The sequence below is a fragment of the Callithrix jacchus genome, chromosome 3, assembly GCF_049354715.1.
Source record: "Callithrix jacchus isolate 240 chromosome 3, calJac240_pri, whole genome shotgun sequence".
Classification (NCBI taxonomy): Eukaryota; Metazoa; Chordata; class Mammalia; order Primates; family Cebidae; genus Callithrix; species Callithrix jacchus.
This window is the reverse complement of record NC_133504.1, coordinates 15,154,661-15,181,696: the sequence shown is the minus strand read 5'-3', so window position 1 is coordinate 15,181,696 and position 27,036 is coordinate 15,154,661. Positions and strand designations below refer to the sequence as shown.

Sequence of the window (27,036 nt, the reverse complement as noted above, 5' to 3'; positions counted from 1 at the left end):
TTTTTAAAGCATGCAGTTCAGTGGTTTCTAGTATATTCACAAAGCTGTACAGTTATTACCACTATAAAGTTAAAAATCATGTCATTATTCCCCCAGCAAACCCTGTTCTCATCTGCAGTTACTCTCCATTACTCCCTCCCCGCAGTCTGTGATACACACATGTGCAAACATAAACTGCTAATTACTTTTTATTTCTGTGGACTTGCCTTTTCTGGACATTTCATATAAATGGAACCATTCAATCTGTGGCCTTTTGTTTCTGGCTTCTTTCACTTAACATAAAGTTTTCAAGGTTCAACCATGTTGTGGCATGTATCAGTACTTCATTCCGTTGTATGGCTGAACAATATGTCATTATATGGTTATGGTAGGTTTTGTTTATCCATTCATCTGTTGATAGACATACATATTCTTTCCACCTTTATGCTATTATAGATAATGCTGCTATGACCATGTATGTACAAGTTTTGGTGGGGACTTTTGCTTATAATTCTGTTGAGTGTATATCAAGGAGTGGAATTGCTGAGTCATATGGTAATTCTATGTTTAATCATTTGGGGAACTGCCAGACTATTCACCAAAGCAGTAATTAAGGTGGGAATTTTGGAAGAAAGGAGACTATCTAATTGGCCTTCAGGTATATTTGACAGTCCTTAATGACTGAAAGTGGACAGTGGAGCAGTTTATAAACATTTCAAAGGTGGAAGGATTGATAATTTAAAGTTACAGATGGCTGGCCATTTCCTAGAACAAGCATGTGTCAATAGGGTCCTTTTTTTTGTGGTTGAGTGATTATAATGGTCTTTACAGGAGGAAGGTGCCAAGACAGGCGGTTTCTAGCCCTATAAAAGGTTTTGAAGCAAAAAAAAAATAGTTAAACATGCCAAAAATTTAAAGGTTAAATAGTATTTCAGCTGTTTAGTTGTATTACTGTATGGTATTGTTATTCAAAGGATGTCAATAATTAGTTCTAAAAATATTTCCAGTTGAAGTTTTATTACTTCTATGTCTAGGTATTTTAGTTCCATACAAAATTTGTTAATATACGCTTTGTCCCTAATCTGACTAGATTCTCAAGTGGGTGTTTTACGCATTTGGAATGTTTCAAGAACAACACCTATTGACAATCTTAAATTAAAGAAAACAGGATTTCACTGCTTGCATGTGCTTAATTCTCCTCCAAGAAAAAAATGTAAGTAAAAATGTTATCAAAATTTGATTTTTTAAAAAATATTGTATTTTCTATCAAATGAAATGATATAGTATTATATTCAATACTACATGCTACTGAAAAGGAATTTTTAAAAATAGGCTTTGATAATATATATGCAGAAGGAACCATCAAAGCTACATAAGATCTACTATTACTAAATTGAAAATATGTAGAGCCAAGTTACATTTGTATAATGCTATTAAATAAGAATATTTAGATAATTTCAGATTATCTACATGAAAAAGACGAATCAGTGATATTGATGAAAATAAGTTAGAAATATTAAGAGTGATAGGATTAATGAGGATTATCTGAACTGGGAGAATTTAGGTTTTAAACATGGCTCATTTAAAATCTGTGCAGTTTATAACAAATTGAAAACAACCTAAATTTTCAAATTATAGGATCTAGAATATATATTACATGTTTGAATTCCAGTCGTCACTGAATTAGTAGTTAGTATTACAGATCTTCCGTCTTCTTTATTTCTGTGTATATTTTCTGCATCATTCATTGCCTCTGCAATTAAGAAAAAAAATACACTTAATTCATGAAAGGAAAAAATCTGGAAATTTGGGAAAGTTTAGAATTAGCATTTTTCTCAAATATAAGGGGAAGGAAATAGCATTAACCATTAACATCCATCATGATTACTCTGCATGTTTGGTTGTGTTCTCATTTTGTATAATGTATCGTAAAAAACATGGGGTAGGAAATTCAGTGAAAAATCTAGAGGGATTGTTTCCTTCTTACTCATTGCTGACCACCTTTATAATATACTAAGTAATTAGCAGTGGCTATTCAAAGTAATGTTATTTTGGTGTCTAACTGGTAGGCAATGGCAAGTAGTAGAAAATCTCTGTATTTGAACCTATATCCCTTCTACAAAATTGTGATGTCCCTAATCAGCCTAGAGCCTGGAAACCAGAGCGTCTAGAAGTACTGGAACTGGAGAAGTAACATGCTGGCTGCTGGCTCATTGTTTAGGTGTCTTGCAATTTTTTTGTCATTGTTAGTTACTTTATTTGTTCAGAGGCTTTGAACTGCCATGTCATGGAATATCTGAAATGCCAGATTCTTTTCTTTCATATTTTTCTTCTTATTACAAAAGTAGCCCGTATTCATTAGACAAAATCAGAAAATATAAAGAATAACATACCAGTCTTGTCATTTTTGAGCAGTGCCTTTCAGATTACCTCTTGTTTGACCTCTAGGTTTTCCCCTCAATTTTTTAATATAACAGAAAGTATGGAAGAAGAACAGTTGTGAAAATGAAATTTTTAAAAAGTAAACATACTCACTGAATTTCAAAGAGCATGATTTACAAATAGATTGGTGCATAAAAGTTTTCTAATCCACATATAATGTCAATTAATTGAAGTGTTAGAAAAACCAATGATGAATTATATGAATTTTAAACAAAAGATCAACAAAATTTCAATGAACCAAATTCATTGCTACCAAATGCCTCTTTTGTTATTTGTAGTTCATTCTAGTTGGAGTTTCTGTAATTCTCAGATTCAGAGAAATGAGTAGTATCCATAATAAATTAGAAAAATTATATTGTATTTTAATTTTTAAAATACTGAGAAATATTTTCCATATTTCAGTTTATAATTAATAGTAGATTGGTCTCATAATTTACTGTATCATTATTTTGAATTATGTTTGCAAGAAAATATTTGCATTCACATTTTAAAGAAAAGATTTTTGAGAAAAGACAAAATACGGGATAAATAATATATAAAAATAAACATGGTGACATTTATGTAATTGAGAGTAGGTGAAATCAAAGTTTTAGAACAGTAAAAAAACAAAAACAAACAAACAAAAAACACCTAGGAATAAGAAAGAAAATTGAGATGCCAATGCAGGTCAGACAGTGTTGTGATTCTTAATTTGTGCTAAATTAAAATGAATTATGCGTAATCTCAAAATAATTATTTTCTCAAAATAATTATGAAAATAATTATTAGTGGAGAGTTATTTGTTTTAAAATATATATATGTATATATGCCTATATGTTTGTGTGTGTGGAAGGAAGGAATAAGCTATTACATCAGTATTTTGAAGGAAGTTTATCATTCAGAAATAATCATGCTGTGTTTAAATTTATCGGATGATAAGAAACCACATATTTACAACAGATTGTGATTCCTCAACACACTAATTTTCATCTATTTATTCCATCTGTACTTTAAAATCATATCCAACTTTGTGCTTATATTACCATATTTTTTGGCAATGTCAAAGAAATGCTCGTGTGATAGAAAATATGCTCATTGCCTAAAGGGTTTACTGGTACAGATTCTGGATTTTTTTTAAGGAAGAATCTTTCTAAATTAAGCTTTGTGGTTTTATTCCAATTGAAATCTTTAATTTTTTTTTCTTATATTTTAGTTTCAGTTCAATCTCCAGCCAAAAATCATTATACATCCTCAACAAGTGAAGCAGTTCCGCCCCCAACTTTGACACAGAATCAAGCATGTTCTCTTCCTCCTGGTCATGCAGTGTGCTGTTTCTTGGATGGTGGAGTTGGACTTTACGACATGGGGGCTAAGAAGTGGGATTTTCTTAGAGACTTGGTATGTATGCAGTCATTCCTTTATTGCATATAACGCTTTTTTGTGTAAACCCGTTATCTTTTACCTGTGTCTTAATATTATTGGAAATTATTTTTGTGAGTAATAATATATTATAAATTTATTGCATCTGGTTGAAACATTTTAGAAAATGCATAGAATGATGATAAAAACTATTGGAAATAGCTTTTAACCACTGTACTTTTAAAATCTTAATGTCTACTTACATTTTATGTGCAATGGAAAATTACATAGCTGTAGTATATTTTGGAAGGTTGAGAATAGAATATACTTTGAAGAGAAAGGACAGAGTGATCTCTGCCAGTGATTCAAAGCAGTATTGTTTCCTTTTGTTAATTGATTGAGGTTGGATTATGTGTTCTAAGATTTGTTTCTATTGTTGAATCATTATGATAGTTATATGATTGTATGAATTCTGTTTTTATGATAATTAAGCCCCTATTTCAGATAGAATACAATCTCCTTGAGATCCCACATTTTTGTTTGGTTTTGTTCTGTGATGTATCCCCACTACCTAATATAGCATCTGCCACATAGCAAGACTATTAAATTTTGCTGAGTGAATGAACAAAGACATGTAATAATATGTATTGTGTTGTAATTAGTATTTGTCAAAAACCATCCTCTTTAATTTTCTCTACTTAAGAGTTTCTAAAAATGCCCCTGTCTTTTTCCACTGGTTTGAATTAGACTAATCTGGACATGTAAGAAACTTTTAAAGGCTAATTATTTTCCTTTGATCTTAGAAAAGGAATCTAGAGCTATAATTGTCCTTGAAAAAGTAGGGAGATAAAGAATCAGTAATATTTTATCTTTTCAAGACTGCTCATTTAATATTATCCTGAAATGCAAATTGATTTATGGCAAAAATATTTTAAAAACAAAGAATCAGTAATATTTTATCTTTTCAAGACTGCTCATTTAATTTTATCCTGAAATGCAAATTGATTTATGGCAAAAATATTTTAAAAACAATCTGTAGCTTAGTCATTTTTGTATTTTCCTTTTGTAGATCTTCATTAGAGGATGATTTAATTTTCTTTTCACTTTAACATTTCTTTTTATATAAACTCCTAGTGTGGTAAACTTTTTCTATACTTCAAGTTATCATTTATTTTCAAAAAAATGTATGAAAGGGAAGGGAGAAAAATGTAAGAATACACTTAAATCTATAAAAAGTTATAAAGTATAAGAGAATTCATGCAATCTAAATTCAATAAATGTTCTATTAAACTTCATATTAAAGTATATTTTACTTAAAATCTGTTACTTTATAATTCTAACAAATGCTGAATACTAAACACTAAAAGCTACTTGATTGTAAATTATTTCGGTTGTGTTTCTCACTTTAAAATGTCTGCCAGTCAGAAGGAAGCAGTCATTTTTTCCTTACAGTTTCTATTATTTTAATACAGACCCAAATTTGAAATTTCTAAAAGTATTAATAGAAGAAACAACTCTGAACTGCTATATGTATAAAGCATCTCCAAGATTTCAGATTACATAGAATAAAAAAAAACTCAATATTTTAAAAAATCTTATATAATTAAAAAGTCTTAATAAACATTCTAAAAACTGTACTTTCATATGAATGTTTGCTTCATTAAAATTAAGAAAAATGCCACAAAATTTTCCTTTCATCCCCACCTTACTCTTGGTAAGAAAAAAACACAGAAGAAAAGTTTATAATTTCATTCTTGCTATGTGAATTTTTAGATTTCAAAAAATAAAATTTGAAGGCACAGCAGTGAAATAACATTTAAAACTGCATGTAAGTTCCTGCCTTGATTATGTCCTAACACTGGAAATGACCACCTGGAACAGCTCCAGCCAGGTGAACCACTGCCTCTAACAACATTGTTCCTTCTTGCTAAAGGAGACACTTAGCACTTCTGCAGTTTTCTAAGCATTGTGATTTCTGGTATTAATGAAAGTACCCAGAGTTTTAAGGACTTCTCTCCCTATTCTTATTCTATTAGTTGAGGACTAGAAAACTCTGTCTTTGAACTTCAAATATGTCTCTAGATCCCAGATGTTCATTTCCTTAACTTAAAGTGGAAATTCCAATTCCCATTCCTCAGTATTTCGACCAGTTGTATTTCTGGCTATTTAGGATGGACTCAATGGATTTTCCCAAAGTCTCACGGTAGTTAAGCCCTACTTTATGTGTATAGGTTTACATGTATCTGCATATGCCACTTGATAGTCTTGTGGGTGTTTGGGATCCAAATCATTGTGTAATGGGAACAAGTATTCAGGTTCCAAAGAATAGACTTGCAAGAAAATTTTGGAACAAGGCTCACTAAAAATTGAGGTCATTCCTGATTCTTCTGTTTCCGCCAAAATTATCAGGTGCATTTGGAGTATGTCCTTAGTATAAAAAAGGAATATTTGCATTAAACGACTTTTAGCTTTAGTTTCATCTTGGTCTTCTATTATACTCCCAGATGAAATATGGTAACTATTCAGAGCTAATTGCTTTATAGATTTCTAGCATCGTTTTCTGTATGTTTAATTAAAATAGAAAGTATCTTTTGCAAGGAATTGAAATTGAAAAATGAGACTCCTGAACATCTTTGAGTTTAGTTGCTGATTTGAGGAACCATGGTTGACTAAAATCCAGGTCTGTACAAACTAATACAATGATGGCACAGAGAACATTCAATCACTGGAGCAATTCCAATTTTCTGGTTTTTGCTTACCGATGTATTTTGGCATTAATATTTGGAAAGCCATAGTACCTTTGTCAGTTTGAGTATACATTGTGATTCATCCATTAATAATGTAAATTTTTCTCAATAATTATGACTTTTTTATGCCACATTCCTAGGGACATGTGGAAACTATCTTTGACTGCAAATTCAAACCTGATGATCCTAATCTTTTAGCAACAGCTTCATTTGATGGCACCATAAAAGTCTGGGATATAAACACCTTAACAGCAGTGTACACATCCCCGGGTAATGAAGGCGTTATTTATTCTCTTTCGTGGGCTCCAGGTAAGAGATATTTTATTGAAATTGGGAATGCAATTAAATGGCTTTTTAAAGTTTTATTTTTAATTTGAGTTACTTTCTTCCTCTTGATGTCATCTTGTTCTAAATGAATGTAGAACAAATTAGTATGGACATGTTTTTCGATTCTCTTTTTGTGAAGTTTAAGAATAGTCTCTCACAGAGGCACTTTGATTTCTGGTTTCTTCTGTATAACAAGTCATATAGAAAAAACACAGTAAACCCGGATTATCTTTACCCATCTAATATCAGTTGTATTTTCTATAGCTATGCCTTTAACAGTATAATACAATTTACATGATAGAAGTTTTCTGGAAAATTTTAATGTGAATCATGTTTATGATTACAGTTAACTTTTAACTGCATATTTGTTCTATATTAATTCCACCTTTGAAATATTGAAGAATTTTTATGCTATAATAAGATCTTATCTTTGATCTTGGATGCCACCTTATACCTTGCTGTACATATGAAAGAGAGATATCCTATGAAACCTCTGACATTTTCTCCCAAAGCATTATTTCCCCATAACACATAATTTCACACACCTAAATGAATTTTTTATTTTATAAAGTACATGTAATGGTTTACTTATTTGGCCTAATAGTAATATATTAATTCAGTAACCACTGAATTGGTTATGAGGATATAGCTCAGCCTTATTTTTAAAATTATTTCTTTCTACACAGAGATTCTTAAATTTGAATATATGGGCCCCAAGTCTTTTATATTTCATGAGAGAGTATGGGAATCTCTTGGAATTTTATGAATAATTTTAGTGTATGTGTATGTATGTCTATATCTGTCACAGAGTCTCATAGTACTCAGATTTTCAAAGAGTTTCATGATAGAAAAAAGGTTAAGGACCACTGTTTTTTGTATTCTTCATATCCTACAATGAGGAGAAAAAGATTTTACTTACAACTCTTAATGACAGTGTTTGTCCTTTAAGCAGAACATACCTGAGCCTTTCTCTTGATTATTGATTGCAGTATGCACCCCCACTGGAGGTTACCTTGGCTAGCAATATAGGAATTGGACCAGCAGGTGTGGTCACCTTGCACTAGAGCTCTTATTAGTTGAATACTCTTCATCCTACAAAAATATTTATCTGAAACATAAAGCATAAATGAAAATTGTGACTATAAAAACTATTGTTTCAAATCATAATACAGAAGGTCTAATCTGACTAATAGCATGTGTTCACTCTCTACATTGAGAAATTTGCATCAAGAAAGTAAAAATGTTAGAAAATGGAAATTCTGTCATTTTCTGTTATGTGAGTATTCGTGAATCATGTCTTTGAGGTAAGTAGGAATGATATTAAAAAGACAAATGAGGGTTGACAAGGATGGAAATAGAGTAGGATATAGATCATTACATAATTTCCTCTGTATCTTAGCATAGACATCAAATGAAAAGAAAAAAAAAAGTGCAAATAAATTTGGAAACATATCCCAAATAATTTAAGAACCCCCAAAAGGGAGCCAAATAAAAATGTTAGAAATATGATGAGAACATTTTTTAGTGTGTATAATAATTTATCAGATCACGCCTGTACAATCCCAGCACTTTGGGAGGCCGAGGAGGGTGGATCACGAGGTCAAGAGATCGAGACCATCCTGGTCAACATGGTGAAACCCCGTCTCTACTAAAAATACAAGAAATTAGCTGGGCATGGTGGCGCGTGCCTGTAATCCCAACTACTCAGGAGGTTGAGGCAGGAGAATTGCCTGAGCCCACGAGGCGGAAGTTGCAATGAGCCGAGATCGCACCATTGCACTCTAGCCTGGGTAATAAGAGCAAAACTCCATCTCAAAGTAATAATAATAATAATTTATCAGAAAGTACTTTCTCCGTATTTTTCTTCCTAGATAGCAGATGACAGCTGTTTCTTTCTTCTGATGGAGAAAACTTCTTCTTTCACTGTCTTGCAAAGGGCATTTATTTAACCCCTTGACCATCTACTCACTTAGCAGTAGTTTTATTTTTACAGACATTTTTTATTTCTTACAACCAGAAAGCATTTATATTTTTTATAGAGAAACTATATTTTCATGTGATCTATTTATAGAAATAATTTCATAACCATTAAAATACTGCTAGATAATCATGGAAATGTGAATACTGACTGAATATATAATAATATTGAAGAATTATTGCTAATCTTCATGATAATTTGGTCTTGATCTATAAAAGAATCCCTGTCTTTTAGACATGCATACTGAAGTATTTATGGATGAAATAATATGATTTCAGAGATTTGCTCCAAAAAATTTCAGCAGATGCTGTAGACAAAACAAGATTGGCTATATTTTGATAATTATTGAAGCTGTATAAGGGATACATTAATTTTATTATTTTATCTATATTTTCATATATTTAATAATTTCCATTATAATAGAATTAAAGAACTGGTTTACAAATCTCAATTCTTACATTTTCACAAATTATATTTTTGAAAAGAATTACATATGTGGCAAACATTTAGTATAATGTCTAACAAATTGTTTCCTAAGGTGGTTTAAATTGTATTGCTGGGGGAACTTCCCGAAATGGTGCTTTTATCTGGAATGTTCAAAAAGGCAAAATTATACAACGATTTAATGAGGTAAGATGTATTTATTTCTACTGAATAATATAAATATTTTGTAAATATTTTTATTTCTTAATATAATAAAAGTTAACAATCAGGTGGTATGTGTGTTCTGTCAATTAGAAGAAAATCCTAGAGGATATTCTCATACTAAAATGAATTCTGAAAATTGTAGCTGAGTTACCTAAAGTTGCGTTAGAGAGTCAAAGGAATTTTTGAATCATCCTCCTCAAAATCTAGTCAAATACTAAACGATAGGAAGAATAGTAAACGATAGGAAGAAGAGTTAAGTCCCAAATTATAGTCCTGATTCTGTTATGAACTAGCTTTCGGTATCAGGACAATCATTTTATTGGCCTGAACCTGTTTCTTCATCTAAAAAGTGATGAAGGTGGTTTATGTAGTTTCTTAGATTTTCTTCCAGTTTTCAAATTCTATTATTCCATGAAAGCCTTAAAACTTGCGCTCTTATATTTGTACCATCACAGGTTTTATTTCTTCTTTGGCTTGGAGTTATACTGTCATCCTGTATTTTACTGAGTTCCATTAATATTTGAAAAATATGTATGATCTGATTACAAAATATTAGGTATGAATTGGGGGACATGATCTAAGATTGTCACTGTCTTGAGATTTCATTTATTTTAGATGATTACTATTGTTATTAAATATATAATTTCCTAGAAAATTGCTTATAGGTTTTTGGTTTTAAAAACATTTACACAAAAGAATATTATCCCTTTTAAGATGCTCCTTCATAGTCTTGCTCTACCACTACTTACAGTCGTGTAGCAAATGCAGGGGTTTGGGAAAACTTTACAAACCACTGTAAGCAATTTTGCACTCAAAAAAGGAAACTTTGGCTGGGCACAGTGGCTCACGCTTATAATCCTAGCACTTTGGGAGGCCTAGGTGAGCAGATCACAAGGTCAGAAGTTTGAGACCAGCCTGGCCAACATAGTTAAGCCCTGTCTCCAATAAAAATACAAAAATTAGCCAGGCGTGGTGGCGCACACCCATAGTCCCAGCTACTAGGGTGGCTGAGCAGGAGAATTGCTTGAACCTGGGAGGTGGAGGTTGTGGTGAGCAGAGACCATGCCACTGCCCTTCAGCCTGGGCAACAGAGTGAGACTCCATCTAGAAACAAAGGAAAAAAAAAGGAACTTTGACAAGGAATTATAAAAGTTACTTCCTTCCTTTTCTCTATATACAACACGATACCCTTTCAGTTTAGCAATGCCCCAACTTGCCTTCTTCCCTACCATCACCAAAACAACAATTTATCCTGTAATAAATAGTGGATTATAAGAAGTGATAAGCCTAAAAATGAAACATATGACCTAGATTCAAAAATTGTATATCTTTACTTATTAGATCTGTTGATTTCTTCTTATGGCATCTTGGCAACTTGGAATCTCACATATCTGTCCACTAGCACTTAAACATTTCCAGTCTGATTCTAGAAACCCAGCATTTTAGTATCAAGGACATGTCTTATGTTTCTTTATGTCTTTCCCAACATGTACTAACATAGTTAAGACCACTGTCAAAATTGCTGAAATCCCTTGTCATAATTAAGGGAAAAATTAACAATGCAAGCCTTAGGTAACTAAGCCACATGTGTTCCACAAAAAGAATTACAGGATAGTAGAGAGCCATAAATGCAATTTTCATGGGGATAAATGAAGCTGACAGAAAGCCTCTACCCCATAAACTGAATGAAGGGACTAATCCCATTTTTAAATCTGCCTGCATAGACCTACCCTCTTTTATCTCTAAACAGGTAAAACCAGCAAACTGGAAATTTAAGAAATTAAAACTGTATTTACACAGCAACTTTAAGATGTAAGATAAAAAGTCACTGTGGTTTTCCCTTAATGGAAGCCACAGTTTAAGTACTATATAAAGTAGAAATGTTTTTACTTAAAATTTAGAAATGTGTTGATTACAATTTTTATTCACCTATCACACAGTTGATAAACGACTCTCATGTGTAATAGATTCCTTGCAGTTTAAAAAATAATTATAACTCCAGCTACAACTATATACCCTGGCCCTTTCTCACTTCTAAAAAGCAGAGGATGAAGCAAATATAAAGTGATTTATTATAGGGATAACGTTAACTCTATTCTGATTTTTTAATAAAAATAAAACTTTGAAACTTAGGGAAACAACCAATAATACCTGCTTGCAACATTTCTTATACTTGGTTGAAATAGCACTGTGTTTGAAAGCAGATAGGTAACTGTTTTCATCGCCATACTTGTATCAACGGGAGAAGGCATTAAGCAGCACCAAGACCAGCTTGGCCGTCTAGACCCCCACCCAGGCAGTGCTGAGGGAATTAAGAAGCAGACACCCAGATAGAACACCGACGTGGGACTATCCAGGGGCCAACAGCCTTCTGAGCTGAGAGCCTCAGGGGCCAACAGCATTCCAGGCCTAGAGCCTGGAATAGACTCTGACCCACGTTTTTATTCTCTCTGAGCAGGTGATTATTAACAGGTATTCTGTATTTTCTCCTAGACCAAAGATAAACTAGGCAGACAGCTGGTGCCTGCTTACCACTGATCAAGGACAAACTAGGAAGTATTCTCCATGAGGCAGCCACGGGGAAAGGCTCACATATCCCCTGCTTAAAGAATTGTTTTTAACTGGTGTATGATATACATATACTATTTTGCTACTTTAGAACATCTTGAGCAGTTTTCTGCTTGGTGTGGGGGGCAGGGGGTGCTGGCTCGGTTTTCCTTTCCACTGTTCTTAGCAAACAGTATAAGTTATCATACACTCAGCATTCCTCAGAAAAGCAGAATTTAATTCTACAGATAACTTAAGGATATTTTGACTCTTTACCTGGTATTCAACAGAAAGAAATGGAGCCACCTGATTTATGTCTTAAAACAATGGATTAATATCTTAAAATACTTTTAAATCATGACAGCTTTAGACATTCTGAAAGTATATATTCAGGTTTCTGCTATTAACAGTAATGTCTCTGTTAGTATCATGGAAAGCACATTCCTAATAGAAAAGTAATAATTAGAAGAAGTAAATAAATAAGAGAAAAAGGGGTGAATTATTTCTTATTGATAGGTATTTTACATTTTTTGAAGCATGGAACAAATGGAATATTCTGCATTGCCTGGAGTCATAAAGATTCTAAAAGAATAGCAACCTGCAGCAATGATGGTTTCTGGTAAGTCATATGTGTGGTATGTGATATGAAATTACACGGTTTATAAAGCACACATTTGATCATTCCAATTGTGTATCAATGAGATTGCATTTATACAGCTCTACCAACTATCAGGAGCATTGGTTTTAAGCCCATATAGGCACATAGTATATTGCTGTGGTGTATCATTAATAAATAACAAGGCAAGGGTATTTAAAATTTTTTTAATGAGCCATTCGTTTCTTTCTAAATGAAAATACTACTTGAATTATTATGAAAAAACTCCTTCTTTGCCTCAAAGAAACTTTAAGGACTTTTTGCAAAGTTTTAATAATTATCACATTGTTTGGGGAGTGGTATTTCAGTTTTACAGGTGACTTAACAGATATAAAGTGCTGTAGAAACTTGTTTACAGTTTGCAGATGCCCTTATTTATAAAGGGATAAAAAGCCTTTGTAAAGAGACATAAGGTCACATATGTGGGAAATGCCTTTTGTTAGGAAATAACTTCAGTGACCCTATATTTTACAAGTATGTGCTTTCTTAATTCTATTAAGTCCCAGAAATAAGTAAGTTTCCAAGTAAAAATATGTAAGGAAAAAATGCCTTGGTTTAAAAAACTTCAGCTGCTCCATCCCTGTAGCTATGGGTATGGTCATCTTTGATAGGTGGATAGGTGGTATAGACACTGACAGTTCTTGAGAATACAGAAGTTGTTAGGTTTTGCTAAACCCACTCCAGTCTTCTCATCCTCACTTTTTAATTTCAGTAAAAAAAGACAGTAGTTATGGAAAGCAAAGCTCCTTACCAAGAAGTTAAAATTTTCAGAAACAAGAATATTAGTGATTTTTTTTCCTTGAAAGGAGCTATGTGCTAATTGATAGATACCAAAATACAGAAGTGCCTAAGAGGTTTTTTTTTTTTTTGATTGATACAAAATTAGTTTTACCATGTATTTCAGGGCATTATTTATTTGACAAGTACCACATTCAGTGACTAAACATCTGTAAGCACACGTCACCACCACTCCCCATTAACCTCAAAAGTTTTGGTGGGCCTAATAACATTTAAGATGGTCTTTTCCAAACACTTCTAACGCTTCATAATATGTTAATTAGTACACACTTTTTAAAATGTAATAAATAGCTTTTGCATTGTCATAATAATAGAGTATGGTTATAGAGCTTTTATTTTTGCAGTTGAATTATATAGAAGCCTTTTCTGATGACAGAGGGTGGGGTATCATCTCTGAATTTTAGTTATATTAATGCGAATATACAGTGAAAAGTTATAACTTAATGTCTTAGCCTGGGTGTAATAGCACATAATAACTTTATAAATAGTTGTTTTAAAATAGTTGTTTATAAATAGTTGTTTTAAACACTATAAATTTTGAATTACCACATTTCGAATTTAAAATCTAATGTATATGTTATATCACTATGTTTTAAAATGTATTGGACTATATTTTCCTCATCTAAAAAATTCTGTAAGAATATAGGATTTTGTTGTTTTTCCATTGCTCAGGCTGGAGTGGAGTGGGGCAATCCCAGCTCACTGCAACCTCCACCTCCTGGGTTAAGTGATTCTCCTGCCTCAGCCTCCTGAGTAGCTGGGACCACAGGTGTGCACCACCATGCCTGGCTACTTTTTTGGTATTTTTTGGAAGAGATGAGGTTTCACCATGTTGGCCATGCTGGTCTTGAACTCCTGACCTCAAGTGATCCACCTTCCCTGGCTTCCCAAAGTGCTGGGATTATAGGCATGAGCCACTGTGCCCAGCCAAGAAAATAGTGTTTAAATCAAAATTTACCACCTTCTATTAATTATAGGTTACCATAATTAATATTATGTGATGCAAATATACTTGTAATTGGTAATATTTATACAATACTTTCAAATGTTCCTTGTGCTTTATAGGCAAGATCTCTATCCTGGAATATTTCTACTTAAAATTTATAATTCTGACTTTGTTTCCTTGAATAATGCATTTTGAATGTTGTTGTTCTATTAACATATTATAACTAATTCTAGTATTATTCGAACAATTGATGGTAAAGTGCTACACAAATATAAGCATCCAGCTGCCGTGTTTGGTTGTGACTGGAGCCAAAACAATAAGTAAGTATTTTATTCTGAAGTAAACAATAACTACATTTTGGAAATTTTAAATGACCATAAAGTTTATTGCTACATCCATAGGTGATATTTATCACTCTATTTATACAATTACTTTTTGTCTAGTAATTGAGAAATAGCCTTGTAATTGCTATTTATTTTAGGTATTTTTATTCCCTGAAGTTTTTATATGATTTACAAATATTGATTTCCTATTCTCAAAAAAAAATTTTAATAGGAAAAATACATAATGCTAACTAATGAAAAATGGAAATGAGTCCATCCCATGTAAGGCTTCTATCACAGAAATGCGGCCCTTCCTTTCAGCTCATTTAGGAATCTGTGCAATGGTAGTGTTCCACGATGGCTTTGCATTGTCCGCCATCTGATGCCAAGGCCTCTGGTGCTGCGTAATTTCCCAGGATATGGAACTTAAGTGCCTGGTTTTGAAAGGTGCATCTTGTTTAACAGCTGAGTATTTATCGTGTAAAAATCAGCTTAGATTTAAAATTAAGTCCAAGTCAAATCTCCACTAAAATTAGACCATTTACTTACTGCATTTCCTATAATATTGTGTTTCAAGCCTCTTTTAATGGCATATAAAATATATCTAAAAATTCAAACTTAATTTAAGAGATTGTCGAAAACAATGTGAATTATGTTACTTTATAATAAATGTGGGAAATATAGATTAAGGTACTGAAACCTAATTATACTTGTGTTCTAGTCAAATCACATGTTTTACAAAATGATGGACCCGTATTTCCTCCAGTTGGTGTAGAAGAATGTGTAACACACTGTTTTTTGTTTTTGTATTTGAGACAGAGTTTCGCTCTTGTTGCCCAGGCTGGAGTGCAATGGCGCGATCTTGGCTCACCACAACTTCCACCTCCCGGGTTCAAGCGATTCGCCTGTCTCAGCCTCCCAAGTAGCTGGGATTATAGGCATGCACCACCATGCCTGGCTAATTTTGTATTTTCCGTAGAGACAAAGTTTCTCCATCTTGGTCAGGCTGGTCTGAAACTCCAGACCTCAGGTAATCTGCCTGCCTTGGCCTCCCAAAGTACAGGGATTACAAGTGTGAGCACCCAGCCTTACACACTGTTAAGGTTATATGCAAAATAAGCTCACTCTCAGCTCATCCCCAGTATTTCCTATCTCAGTGGCCAATATTGCTAACAAGGAAAACTGCTAAAGTCAGAATCCTTAGCCTTTTCTTTCATACCTTTGTATGTCTCTGTTTTCATTTTCAATCAGCCACTAAGTCCTGTCATTTTCTCCATCTAATATTCTTCTTGGCTGACTGTGGTGGCTCACACCTCTAATTCCAGCACTTGGGAGGCTGAGGCTAGAGGGTCACTTGAGCTCAGGGGTTCAACACCAGCCTGGGCAACATAGTGAGACTTCACCTCTTAAAAAAAATGAAAAAGTTAGTCAGACTAGTGGGGCACACTTGTAGTCACAACTCTTCAGGAGGCTGAGGTGGGAGGATGGCTTGAGCCCAGGAGGTGGAGGCTGCAGTAAGCCATGATTGTGCCACTGCATTGCAGCCTGGGTGATAAAGCCAGACCCTGTTTCAAATTTAAAAAACGGAAAAGAAAAAAATTATAAATACTCTTTTTTTTCTAACCATCGACCTCCCACTAAACCTGCAGAAACTTTCTAAGTCACTTCTACAGTTTATACCCTTTATTATGACCTCCTCTCTCCCTACCCCACCTCTCCATGCAGTAAGAATGGACATTTAAAACACAAGAGTTGAGCATAGCATTCTACCACTTAAATCTTTCAATACTTTCCCATTAACTTCAGGATAAAATGAAGACTCTTAGAGGCACTACAAGAAAGTCCCTGAATAATCTTTTTCCTATTTTATTAATCTCATTCCCAGCCTTGCCTTCTTTCCCTTGCTCCTTGCATCCAATACATTGGCTTCCAGTTTATTGAACTAGCCATCTAATTTGCATCCCAAGGCTTTCACTTGGGCTGGTCCCCTTTACCCAGGATTCTCCTTCCTGCCCTACACCACATACCCCTACCTAGGTAGGACATAAATAACTGCTACCCATCTTTCGGCTTTCAGCTCAAAAAACACAGAAAAGTATTCCTTGACCCCCATATGAAGTGAGTCTCCCATATAATATGCCTTTGGAGCACTTAATATAATAAAATTAAATTTTATTTGTTGCCTGGTTGCATTTTGGCTGTTTCATCCTCTGAAATGTAAGCCTTCTGAGATCACCAACTCTTCTTTATGTTAAGCAGCATATTCTTAGCAAAATACTGAGTTGCTGACCCTCACTGTGCCTTGAAAAAAGTAGATGTTCAATAAATATTTGTTAAATATGCCAGTGAATAGACTAATAGAACAATTCCACATTCCTATTTCTCTGTTTTATAGAGGTAATAAATAAAATTTAGCTCTTTGTATAATATGTTGAGTTAGTTAAAAAAGCTTTCTTTTCAAATGACACTGGAAGTCCTTTATATTTAACTATTATGCTTCCTAGCAAGCATACCTAATAAACTTCATTTTTAATTTTCAAAACCTTTTATAATGTTTTAATTTCTGTATTCATATTCTACTTATCAACTCAGTAGGTAAGTAAACCTTGACCATTCCAAAGTTTATTTCTATGGTATCTCTAACTGTATAATTTAGGTATCTGTATGTGCATTATTTTAATGATTATGATATCATTTCTAAGACTTTATGTATTTGCATATGCATATATATAAATATACACATGTATACATGTAAATATATATATATATGCAAAATATATTTTCCCCAATGTAGAAACTATCTTATTTATCAGTGGGCCTTGAGAAGACGTAATGTGCACATTTACAGTTTGGCATGCCAGTTTGCAAACTTGTGTATTTCTACATGTGGGCTTAACCAAATATAAACATTATAAGCCAGGTGACAAAATCAACAGTTTGAAGTTTTGAAAGGGTTTTGATGACAGTCGGGATGCAGAGTGTGTAACTGCCTTTCTTTATGTTTAGCATGTGGAGACTGTTTATATGATGGTCGGAGGAAGTGTTCCTCAAGTAGACTATTCTGGCAGGCCTTTGATTTCCGCAGATCTGCCTAGTACTCATAATTCCTTTCCTAGCCGTATTCCAAGTTAGACCACGAACGTACAAGTAGCTGCTTAGCTTATCCTCACTATCGTGAGACCGATGAGCAAAGAACATGGAAAGATCTTATTCTATTTCCAGGGGATCCATAGTTGTGTCAAATAGTTGAAGCATCTTAAAGAAGGGAAGCCATCAAAAAGAAATGGAAAACTGGACTGTGACTACTTACTGTCCAAAGAGGCCACCCTGGTCTCCAGGGAGCTTTTCCAGAAAACTTCCAGTAAGAATAGTGTTGTTTCTACCCATGCCACAAAAAAAAAAATCTAACAAATGGGCTAGAGAATATAATAATAATTTGTCCACCAGCAAGTAAGCAAATGTCATCTCTCACCATTTGAGATGCTTCTTAAGACCTAAGTATTGCAAAATGTAAAATTTAAGAAAAATCTGGAAAATTATGAGTCTGGACATATTGAAAAAAACTTATAGAAATAGAAATACCATTACCTCTGACCTAAAATAAATGAAATAAAAATTCAACCACTTAAAAGAAAACACAGAAAGAAACTCTTTTACTACTGGTGCAGTTTCTGTAAATGAGCAGTAGTGTGATTATACATGATTTTTTTACATATGTAAGTTTTTAGTCTAACTTTACTAAGGAAGCAAAAATTCTTTTAGAAATGAAAAATATTATATACCTTTAATTATTAGTAATATATATCACGTTTATTCTATGTCAATGTTCCATTTATGATATTTCAGAGACATGATAGCCACTGGCTGTGAAGACACAAATGTTCGTGTTTATTATGTAGCCACCAGCTCAGATCAACCGTTGAAAGTATTTAGTGGGCATACAGCAAAAGTGTTTCATGTTAAATGGTCTCCTCTGAGAGAGGGAATTCTTTGCAGTGGTTCTGATGATGGGTATGTATTTTGGATTCTAATTTTTTAGTCCTTAAAATCATAAGCTTATATTTTCTAGAAATGTACATATTTATAGGATCAAATTATGTTTTAAAATGTATATATTAAATATATATATATATATATACACTTTTTTTTTTCTTTAGACAGAGTCTGTCTCTGTCACCCAGGCTTGAATGTAGTGCTGTGATCTTGGCTTACTGCAGCCTCCACCTCCCAGGTTCAGCTGATTTTCCTGCCTCAGCCTCCCGAGTAGCTGGCATTACAGGCATGCACCACCATACCTCGCTAATTTTTGTATTGTTAGTAGAGACAGGGTTTTGCCATGTTGGCCAGGCTGGTCTGTAACTCCTGACCTCAGGTGATCTGCCCGCCTTAGCTTCCGAAAGTGCTGGGATTGTAGGCACGAGCTACCACACCTGGTGTGTATATGGAAATATTAGAAATATGTAGTCATCAAGTACCTAATTGCATTTAACCCAAACTAAATTAAATTATATCATGCTTATAATATCATTATATACATGATTTTTGTTTACTTGTTTATTTTGTATATTTCTAGCTTATTAACAAGAAAATTAACAAAAACAAAAATTGTAAAAGGATCTTTCAGGGGATAGAATAAATCTGAAGCAAATAAATAGAACAGAACAGTTTGTTTTTAACACTATTCTTATGTTAATATGGAAAACAGCTTTACTGTGTTTTCATCAAGAATAGAGTAAAAGTTGATCATAAATTTTAGGATGAAGAAGAGATATCTTAGAAATAAGAATGTTTTAACATTTTTCTGGATCTGTGAGAGTTTCTGAATTTTGTCTTTTTCTATATTCAAACAAGATAGATTTATATACTATAGTTTAATTACTATTTGAAGATGGAATAAATTTAGTCAAGACAAATCTTACTTTATGCAAGTAAGAGTCATAGTACATGGAACCACAGATTCAGTACTGAATGATTAAGCATTTTCACTGAATTTTTGTCATAAATCCAAATTTAATGAGAAGTAATTATGAGATTTTTGCAGGGTATGACTTGAAATAAGTCAGAATGGTGGGAAAATCCGTTATACTACTGCACTCATGGCAGAACTCTCAGATGCTGTGCTTCAGCCTGGAAAGCCTCAGACACGACTTATTTGCAGTGGGTCATATAAAAGCCTTTCTTATGTTTGACCAAAAAACATGCCTTGAAACTTCAAAGCCTAACTACCGAACATTTCATAAAAGGAAACACACCTGTTCTAGTGGCCTCTACAATAACATTAAATTATTTGATACAAAGAAGAAGTGAAACTTTTTCTTGTTTTTAGTTTTTTTGAGAAAGAGTCTTGCTGTGTTGCCAGGCTGCAGCACATTGGTGTGATCCCAGCTCACTGCAACCTCTGCCTCCTGGGTTCAAGTGATTCTCCTGTCTCAGCCTCCCGAGTAGCTGGGACTACAGGCATGTGCCCCTAAGCCCAGCTAATTTCGTGCTTTTAGTAGAGACAGGGTTTCACCATGTTGGCCAGGATGGTCTCTGTATCTTGACCTCATGATCCACTGACCTCAGCCTCTCAAAGTGCTGGGATTACAAATGTGGGCCATCACTCCCGGCTGAAATGAAACTTTTTATATAAAGTAGAAAGCAATATGCCATAAGACATAAGAATATATAATTTATCTCCTTTATACTACAAAATAGTAATACTTCTGAGGTACTACTATTTTGTTGTCAGTTTGGCATGTATCTGTGACTAAAAAAAATATTTGTGAATTGTCTAAGCAAAATTAGCATTTGGAACTCTTAAATTGTGAGTTCAAAGTTTAGTTTCAGTAACATTTGTACAATCAATAGGTACAAGTAATTCCATGAATCCAGTTATATTTAAATTTTTAACTTGATCTGAGATTTATTCTACACTGACCAAGCAACTTATATCACTGACAAAAACAAGAAGGAATGATTTGCTGTATTGATTAAAGATAAATATGAAGTGACATTTCAAATACTACCCATTATCATGCATGTTATACTTATATAATTTACAAATAACCTCAGTATCTTAAATTATTGTATCTGTATTATTGGTCATATTTTTTCCTCTTTGGTTATATCTGTTTTTGATATTTCATTTTAACAAAGCAATTTTATTCACATAAAAACTGTGAAATAATATATTTACTACCAGGAAGAAATGAAGAGTAAAAGTCAAGAAAGGAAATATGTTTAAAGCTAGCACTAGCCTAGTTAAATATTCATTTCCATGTACTATAAAGAAAAGTACGTGAGGGGATGAATTTGTTCATTCGCTTGATTTAATTATTCCACATTGTAAGCATGTATCAAAATATCATAGTTTACTCATAAATATATACAATTATTATTTTTTCAATTAAAATGAAGAGAACCTTATATCTTGAGAAATAAAATGTTTCTAGATATGCTAATAAATAATTATTGTGCTCTATTAAATATATGTTAATACTCTAGATACATTATAACTTGAATGTTATCACATCCATAATACTCTGTTTCAGTACTGTTCGAATCTGGGATTATACTCAAGATGCTTGCATAAGTATTCTTACTGGACACACGGCACCTGTGAGGGGATTAATGTGGAATACTGAGATTCCATATTTGCTAGTATCTGGCAGCTGGGACTATACTATCAAAGTATGGGACACGCGAGAGGGAACTTGTTTGGATACTGTGTACGATCACGGTGCAGATGTATATGGTAACGTGTCTCTTATTCTTTCATGTTTTGTCATATTGACATACTAATGATGCTTATAATTTCTGAGGAATACAGTATTTTTGAAGAAGTTATACGGTGTTTCATTTTACAATAACATTTTTCTCTTTAGAAAATATGTATGTTAATTCTTATAATACCAGAATACACAGAAGAGAGAGTCAAGGAAAATTATCAGATGGTGACTACTGTTAGCACTGTGGTGTCTTTTCCCTCCTGTCTGCAGTTGTGTCTGTGCTTCTGTGTACATACAAACACACACGATGCACACGTATTCCGATGGGCATATATACGTGTATGGCTTAGGTTTTTTTCCCTTCCTTTATCATCACTCCAGAGGTAAGTTGCAGAACAGGAAATCAGTAATAAGGTAGATACCACTTATTTAACCATTCCTCCATTCTTGGATGTTTAGTACAATATATTTTTAAATATAATCCCATGTTTCTAAATATAATTGATGTGAGTATGGAAAATCAGATTACTTACCATTTGCACATTATTTCACTCTCATTCTTGTTGGTATTTATTCTCATTCTTAAACCTTGATGGGAGAAAATGGGTAAATTGAGAAAGCAAAAATGATTTCTCAGAGAAAGTAACCTCAATCTAGATCAGAATTAGATCCATATGCTTGACCACAATGGCCTTTTAACCAAGGCAATGTGGGACTGAGTGTGGGAGAGAAACATCTCTGTTGATATTTGCATTGAAAGGTCCCCAACTCTTCATCTTTTACTAGAACGTCATCTGCCCATCCATTAAGTCATAGATACTATGTATACTGTCTGTTTTGTAGCATACTTGTTGCTGCCTAACCACACAAAATATAATTTTAACATTTTCACCATGACCATTTGCTTTCTAATAATTTTTTTTTCTTTCTCTTTTTTTCTCTCTCTCTCTCTTTCTTTCTTTTCTTTCTTTTTTTGTTTCTTTCTTTCTTTCTGACAGAGTCTCACTCTGTTGCTCAGTGTGGTGTACAGTGGCACAAACACAGCTCACTTCGGCCTCTCCTCCCAGGCTCAAGAGTTCCTTTCACCTCAGCCTTCCAAGCAGCTGGGATTACAAGCACACGCCACCATACCCAGCTAATTTCTTTATTTTTGCTAGAGATGGTATTTTGTCATGCTACCCAGGCTGCTGTCAAATTCCTGGGTTCAACGGATCCACCTGCCTTGGACTCCCAAATTGCTAGGATTACAGGCATGAGCCAACATGTCCAGCTTCTAATAGTTACTCAATTTTATATTCATATATATAGAATATATAAAATAATTTATTGCATTTTTGTATTATTTTCAGCCAGTATATTAACTAAATTCAGATAGAAGGTTGACGGCGAACCTTTCAGTTACTCAGAGTATTTCTTCATAGCTTCAATTCTGTAGAAGTTTTATGAAGTGCATATAAATAAAGAATATTTTTCAATGTTCACTTTAATTAAAATAAGGGTTTTTTTTTTTTTCATCAGGTTTAACCTGCCATCCCAGTCGCCCCTTCACTATGGCCTCTTGCTCCCGTGATTCTACAGTGAGACTCTGGTCATTAACACCCTTAATCACTCCTGTACAAATAAATATTCTGGCAGACAGATCTTGGGAAGAAATTATGGGGAACACTGGTATGGAACATATACATATATTAGCATTTATTTCTAAATAATGTTTTCTGAGAAATCTTTCGTCACTGAATTATGTCTGTTTTTCAGATTATGCTATAGAACCAGGCACTCCTCCTCTACTGTGTGGTAAAGTGTCAAGAGATATTAGACAAGAAATAGAAAAACTAACTGGTAATTCTCAAATGAAAAAACTAAGATGGTTTTCAGAATGTTTATCCGTAAGTATTATAGGAATTAAATGCGAACATTTTCCCTTTAGCCAAAATGAGTCATTACAACTATTGTCATTCACATATCTGCATGTACTATTCCAATTCACTGGGTACCTCTTAACGTCATCTGTACCCTATAAGAAAGCAAATGTAGGCCGGGCGCGGTGGCTCACACCTGTAATCCCAGCACTTTGGGAGGCTGAGGCGGGTGGATCACGAGGTCAAGAGATTGAGACCATCCTGGTCAACATGGTGAAACCCCGTCTGTAGTAAAAATACAAAAAATTAGCTGGGCACGGTGGTGCATGCCCGTAATCCCAGCTACTCAGGAGGCTGAGGCAGGAGAATTGCCTGAACCCAGGAGGCGGAGGTTGCAGTGAGCCGAGATCGCGCCATTGCACTCCAGCCTGGGTAACAAGAGCGAAACTCCATCTCAAAAAAAAAAAAAAGAAAGAAAGAAAGAAAGAAAGAAAGAAAATGTAAAACCAGAAGCAATACATGAGATAATGTATATTTTGTTAATTTTTAAATTTAGATATGCCTGCATTATAATATTTTTGAAGATGCCAAATACTATGAGGTTTTCAATTCACTATTATGTATTTATTTTTTATCAACTTTTTAGCCTCCAGGTGGCAGTGACAATGTATGGAACTTGGTTGCTGTGCTAAAAGGACAGGATGATAGCTTACTTCCTCAGAACTACTGCAAAGGAATAATGCATTTGAAACATCTGGTTAAATTTAGAACAGTGAGTAAAGTGTGCAAATATGACATACCCAAGCAAATTTTTTTGCCTTTTCACTATTGTAATATAAAAATGATTTTAAAAATATGTATGATTACATTAGTAGACTTAAATAAATGAACACTGAGGAGATAAATCTTTGATAGAACCGATCATAAAAGTGAATTACTTGAGAACAGATTAAGTCAATCACGGTTATCATAGGTTGAATCTCATGAAATTCTTTAAAGGTCACTTGGAACTCCTTGAAATGCTTTATCCTTCCCCTATTAGCAGATGATTGTGACATATAGACTGTTCTAATTTTAGTCTCAAAGGGCCTAATAGGCTATTCGGGGATATGTTAAATGAAAAATGATCATATTATAGCTCTTAATGAATTTCAGTAAAATCTAGTAGTTACCTCACCCTTGGAGCAATCTGTAGCACTAAGAGCAAAACCTATTCTAGGACCAGAAAGAAAATCTTGCTTATATATTTTCTGAAATACCTATAGTTAACTGTTAGAGCACAAAGACAATGTGCCAGATATGCGGATCTACTGCTCATAAAGAGCAGTTTTTTCCATCAAGAGGAAGTGCTTCTTTCAATCACAGACTATAAACACCCAATGACTATAACTGCAAAATCTATTTGGTAGGAGAGGAGCTGAATAAAGTAAGCCAGTAAATTTTTATTTTTACTGGCAGCCTCTCTGTATTGTTGCATATTACTTTATCATTACCTTTTATCTGTTCTGTATAACTACAACGCCTGGAGAGGGTTAAGCACAGTGGGATTCAGTCTCTCCCCTCCTGCGTCCTGCCCCCACACACACTCCGAAATATTAGGTTTACAAAGATACCGTATTTTATAGAGAAACATATTTTTAAAACATTGACTTTCGAGAGCTATATGCTTTTGAAATAGGTATTCATGTAATGTTATATGATCATCTGTTATGAACTCTTGTAAAACACGTTTTTAGGCCAGGTGTGGTGGCTCATGCTTGTAATCCCAGCACTTTGGGAGGCTGATCCTGACCAACATGATGACACCCCATCCCTACTAAAAATATAAAAATTAGCTGTGCGTGGTGGCATGTGACTGTAGTCCCAGCTACTCGGGAGGCTGAGGCAGGAGAATTGCCTGAACCCGGGACGCGAAGATTGCGGTGAGCCGAGATGGCGCCACTGCACTCCAGCCTGGCAACAGAGCAAGAAGCTGTCTTAAAAAACAATAATAACTATTTAAAAAAATGTTTAATTATGGATGCATAATAGTTTTTGGAGTATATGTGATATTTTCATACAAGCATACAATGTGTATTGATCAAATCAGAGTTATTGGGGTATCCATCACCTCAAGCATTTATCTCTTTGTGTGGGTTAAGAACATTTCAATTCCATTCTTTTAGTTATTTTGAAATATGCAACAAATTATTATGGCACATACAAAACAAAATATGACAAAAGTTTTAAATTTCTATTTTCTTTTTTAAACCAGTCTGAAGCTCAAGAATTAACAACAGTCAAGATGTCCAAATTTGGCGGTGGTATTGGTGTACCTACTAAAGAGGAAAGACTGAAGGAAGCTGCTGAAATCCACTTGAGATTAGGACAAATTCAGAGATACTGTGAACTTATGGTTGAACTTGGAGAGGTAACGTGCTATTAAAGTAAAACTAATGAGTTTAAGATAGTAGTCTAAATAATGAGAATATACTCAAATTTAAGTATTAAAAATATGAAACTCGGCACTTTGGAGACCAAGGTGGGTGGATCACTTGAGCCCAGGAGTTCAAGACTAGTCTGGGCAACATAGTAAAACCCTACCTCTACAAGAAACACAAAAAATTAGACAGTCATGGTGATGAGCACTTGTAATCCCAGCTACTTGTGAGGCTGAGAGGATCACTTGAGCCCAGGAGGCAGAGGTTGCAGTGAGCTATGATCATAGCACTGCACTCCAGCCTGGGCTACAGAGAGACCCTATCTCAAAAAAAAAAAAAAAGAATCTTTTTTTTACAGATCTAGTTGATTCTCTGCCAATCTGATGTTAAGTGTAGACTCTAGGAGAATAGTTATCTGAGTGTTCCAGGATAGCAGCATTAGCATCAGTGGGGACCCCTATGCGTCCTCACACCAGACCTACAGAATCAGAGACTGTAGGGATGGAGTCCAGCCATCTTGTGTTTTTATAAGCCCTCCATGTTATTCTCTTACATGCTGAAGTTTGAGACCTACTTCCCTAGGCTGGAATCTTAACTTCTTAAAATCAAACATACAAACAAACAACTATGTTGGCTAATTTGTTCACAGTAGAATCCCCTTGCTAATACTACTTATTGTAACTAAATCCCGCACTGGCCAGAAGGGTTTCTGCTGAGGATCATCTAATAAAGGATGGTCCTAAGACACATCCTGATTGTTTAATGGAGGACTAAATCAACAGAACTGATTTTTACAAAAAGGTTAGGATGAATTTCTGCTTTTGCTACCCTTTGGTAGATGGGTAGTGACTGCAGTAGAACACAGGGGAGAATGGGGCTTCTGTTTCTTGACCCTGGGTGTTGACTACATGGGCATATTCAGTTTGTGTAAACTTACTGGACCTTTCCCTGTTCTTTGTATGCATTTTAGTTCAATGAAAATTCTTCCTTTTCCTGCCTCACCAAAACAAAGGTTAGAATGGACTTATTTCATAGCTTATCATCTTTTAAAATGTCTAAATTTGTTCATTGTGTAGCGGCAGAGAGTGATATTAAGAATGCTTGTAAATAATATAAAGTAAAAGTAAACAAGATGGTTACATTAAAATAAATCAAACAAATTTGGCTCACCATTTTACTTTCCATATACTTCAAGACAAACAATGAATTACTGCTTGACCCCAAATAATAAAATGTGCCATTTAAAAATGTTATCAAAAAGGCATTATAAATTTAAAAGTATTTAATTTAGGGGCAACATAAAAATTTTCCTTATTAAA

The 27,036-nt window shown here is 33.9% G+C and overlaps 1 protein-coding gene across 7 annotated transcripts in view; it reads left to right on the top strand.

The window, feature by feature from the left end:
- WDR17 (WD repeat domain 17) overlaps positions 1-27,036 on the top strand; it is a 125,482-nt gene that overhangs the window by 68,663 nt on the left and 29,783 nt on the right. For all 7 annotated transcript variants that reach the window (XM_035292595.3, XM_078366228.1, XM_002745200.7 and 4 more), the window contains 12 exons: positions 1,070-1,192; positions 3,614-3,798; positions 6,647-6,815; positions 9,350-9,441; positions 12,543-12,625; positions 14,639-14,725; positions 18,575-18,739; positions 21,262-21,464; positions 22,957-23,106; positions 23,194-23,324; positions 23,944-24,069; positions 25,552-25,707. In XM_035292595.3, coding sequence (XP_035148486.3) covers positions 1,070-1,192; positions 3,614-3,798; positions 6,647-6,815; positions 9,350-9,441; positions 12,543-12,625; positions 14,639-14,725; positions 18,575-18,739; positions 21,262-21,464; positions 22,957-23,106; positions 23,194-23,324; positions 23,944-24,069; positions 25,552-25,707 — 1,670 coding nt within the window. The remainder of the gene's footprint in view (positions 1-1,069; positions 1,193-3,613; positions 3,799-6,646; positions 6,816-9,349; positions 9,442-12,542; positions 12,626-14,638; positions 14,726-18,574; positions 18,740-21,261; positions 21,465-22,956; positions 23,107-23,193; positions 23,325-23,943; positions 24,070-25,551; positions 25,708-27,036) is intronic.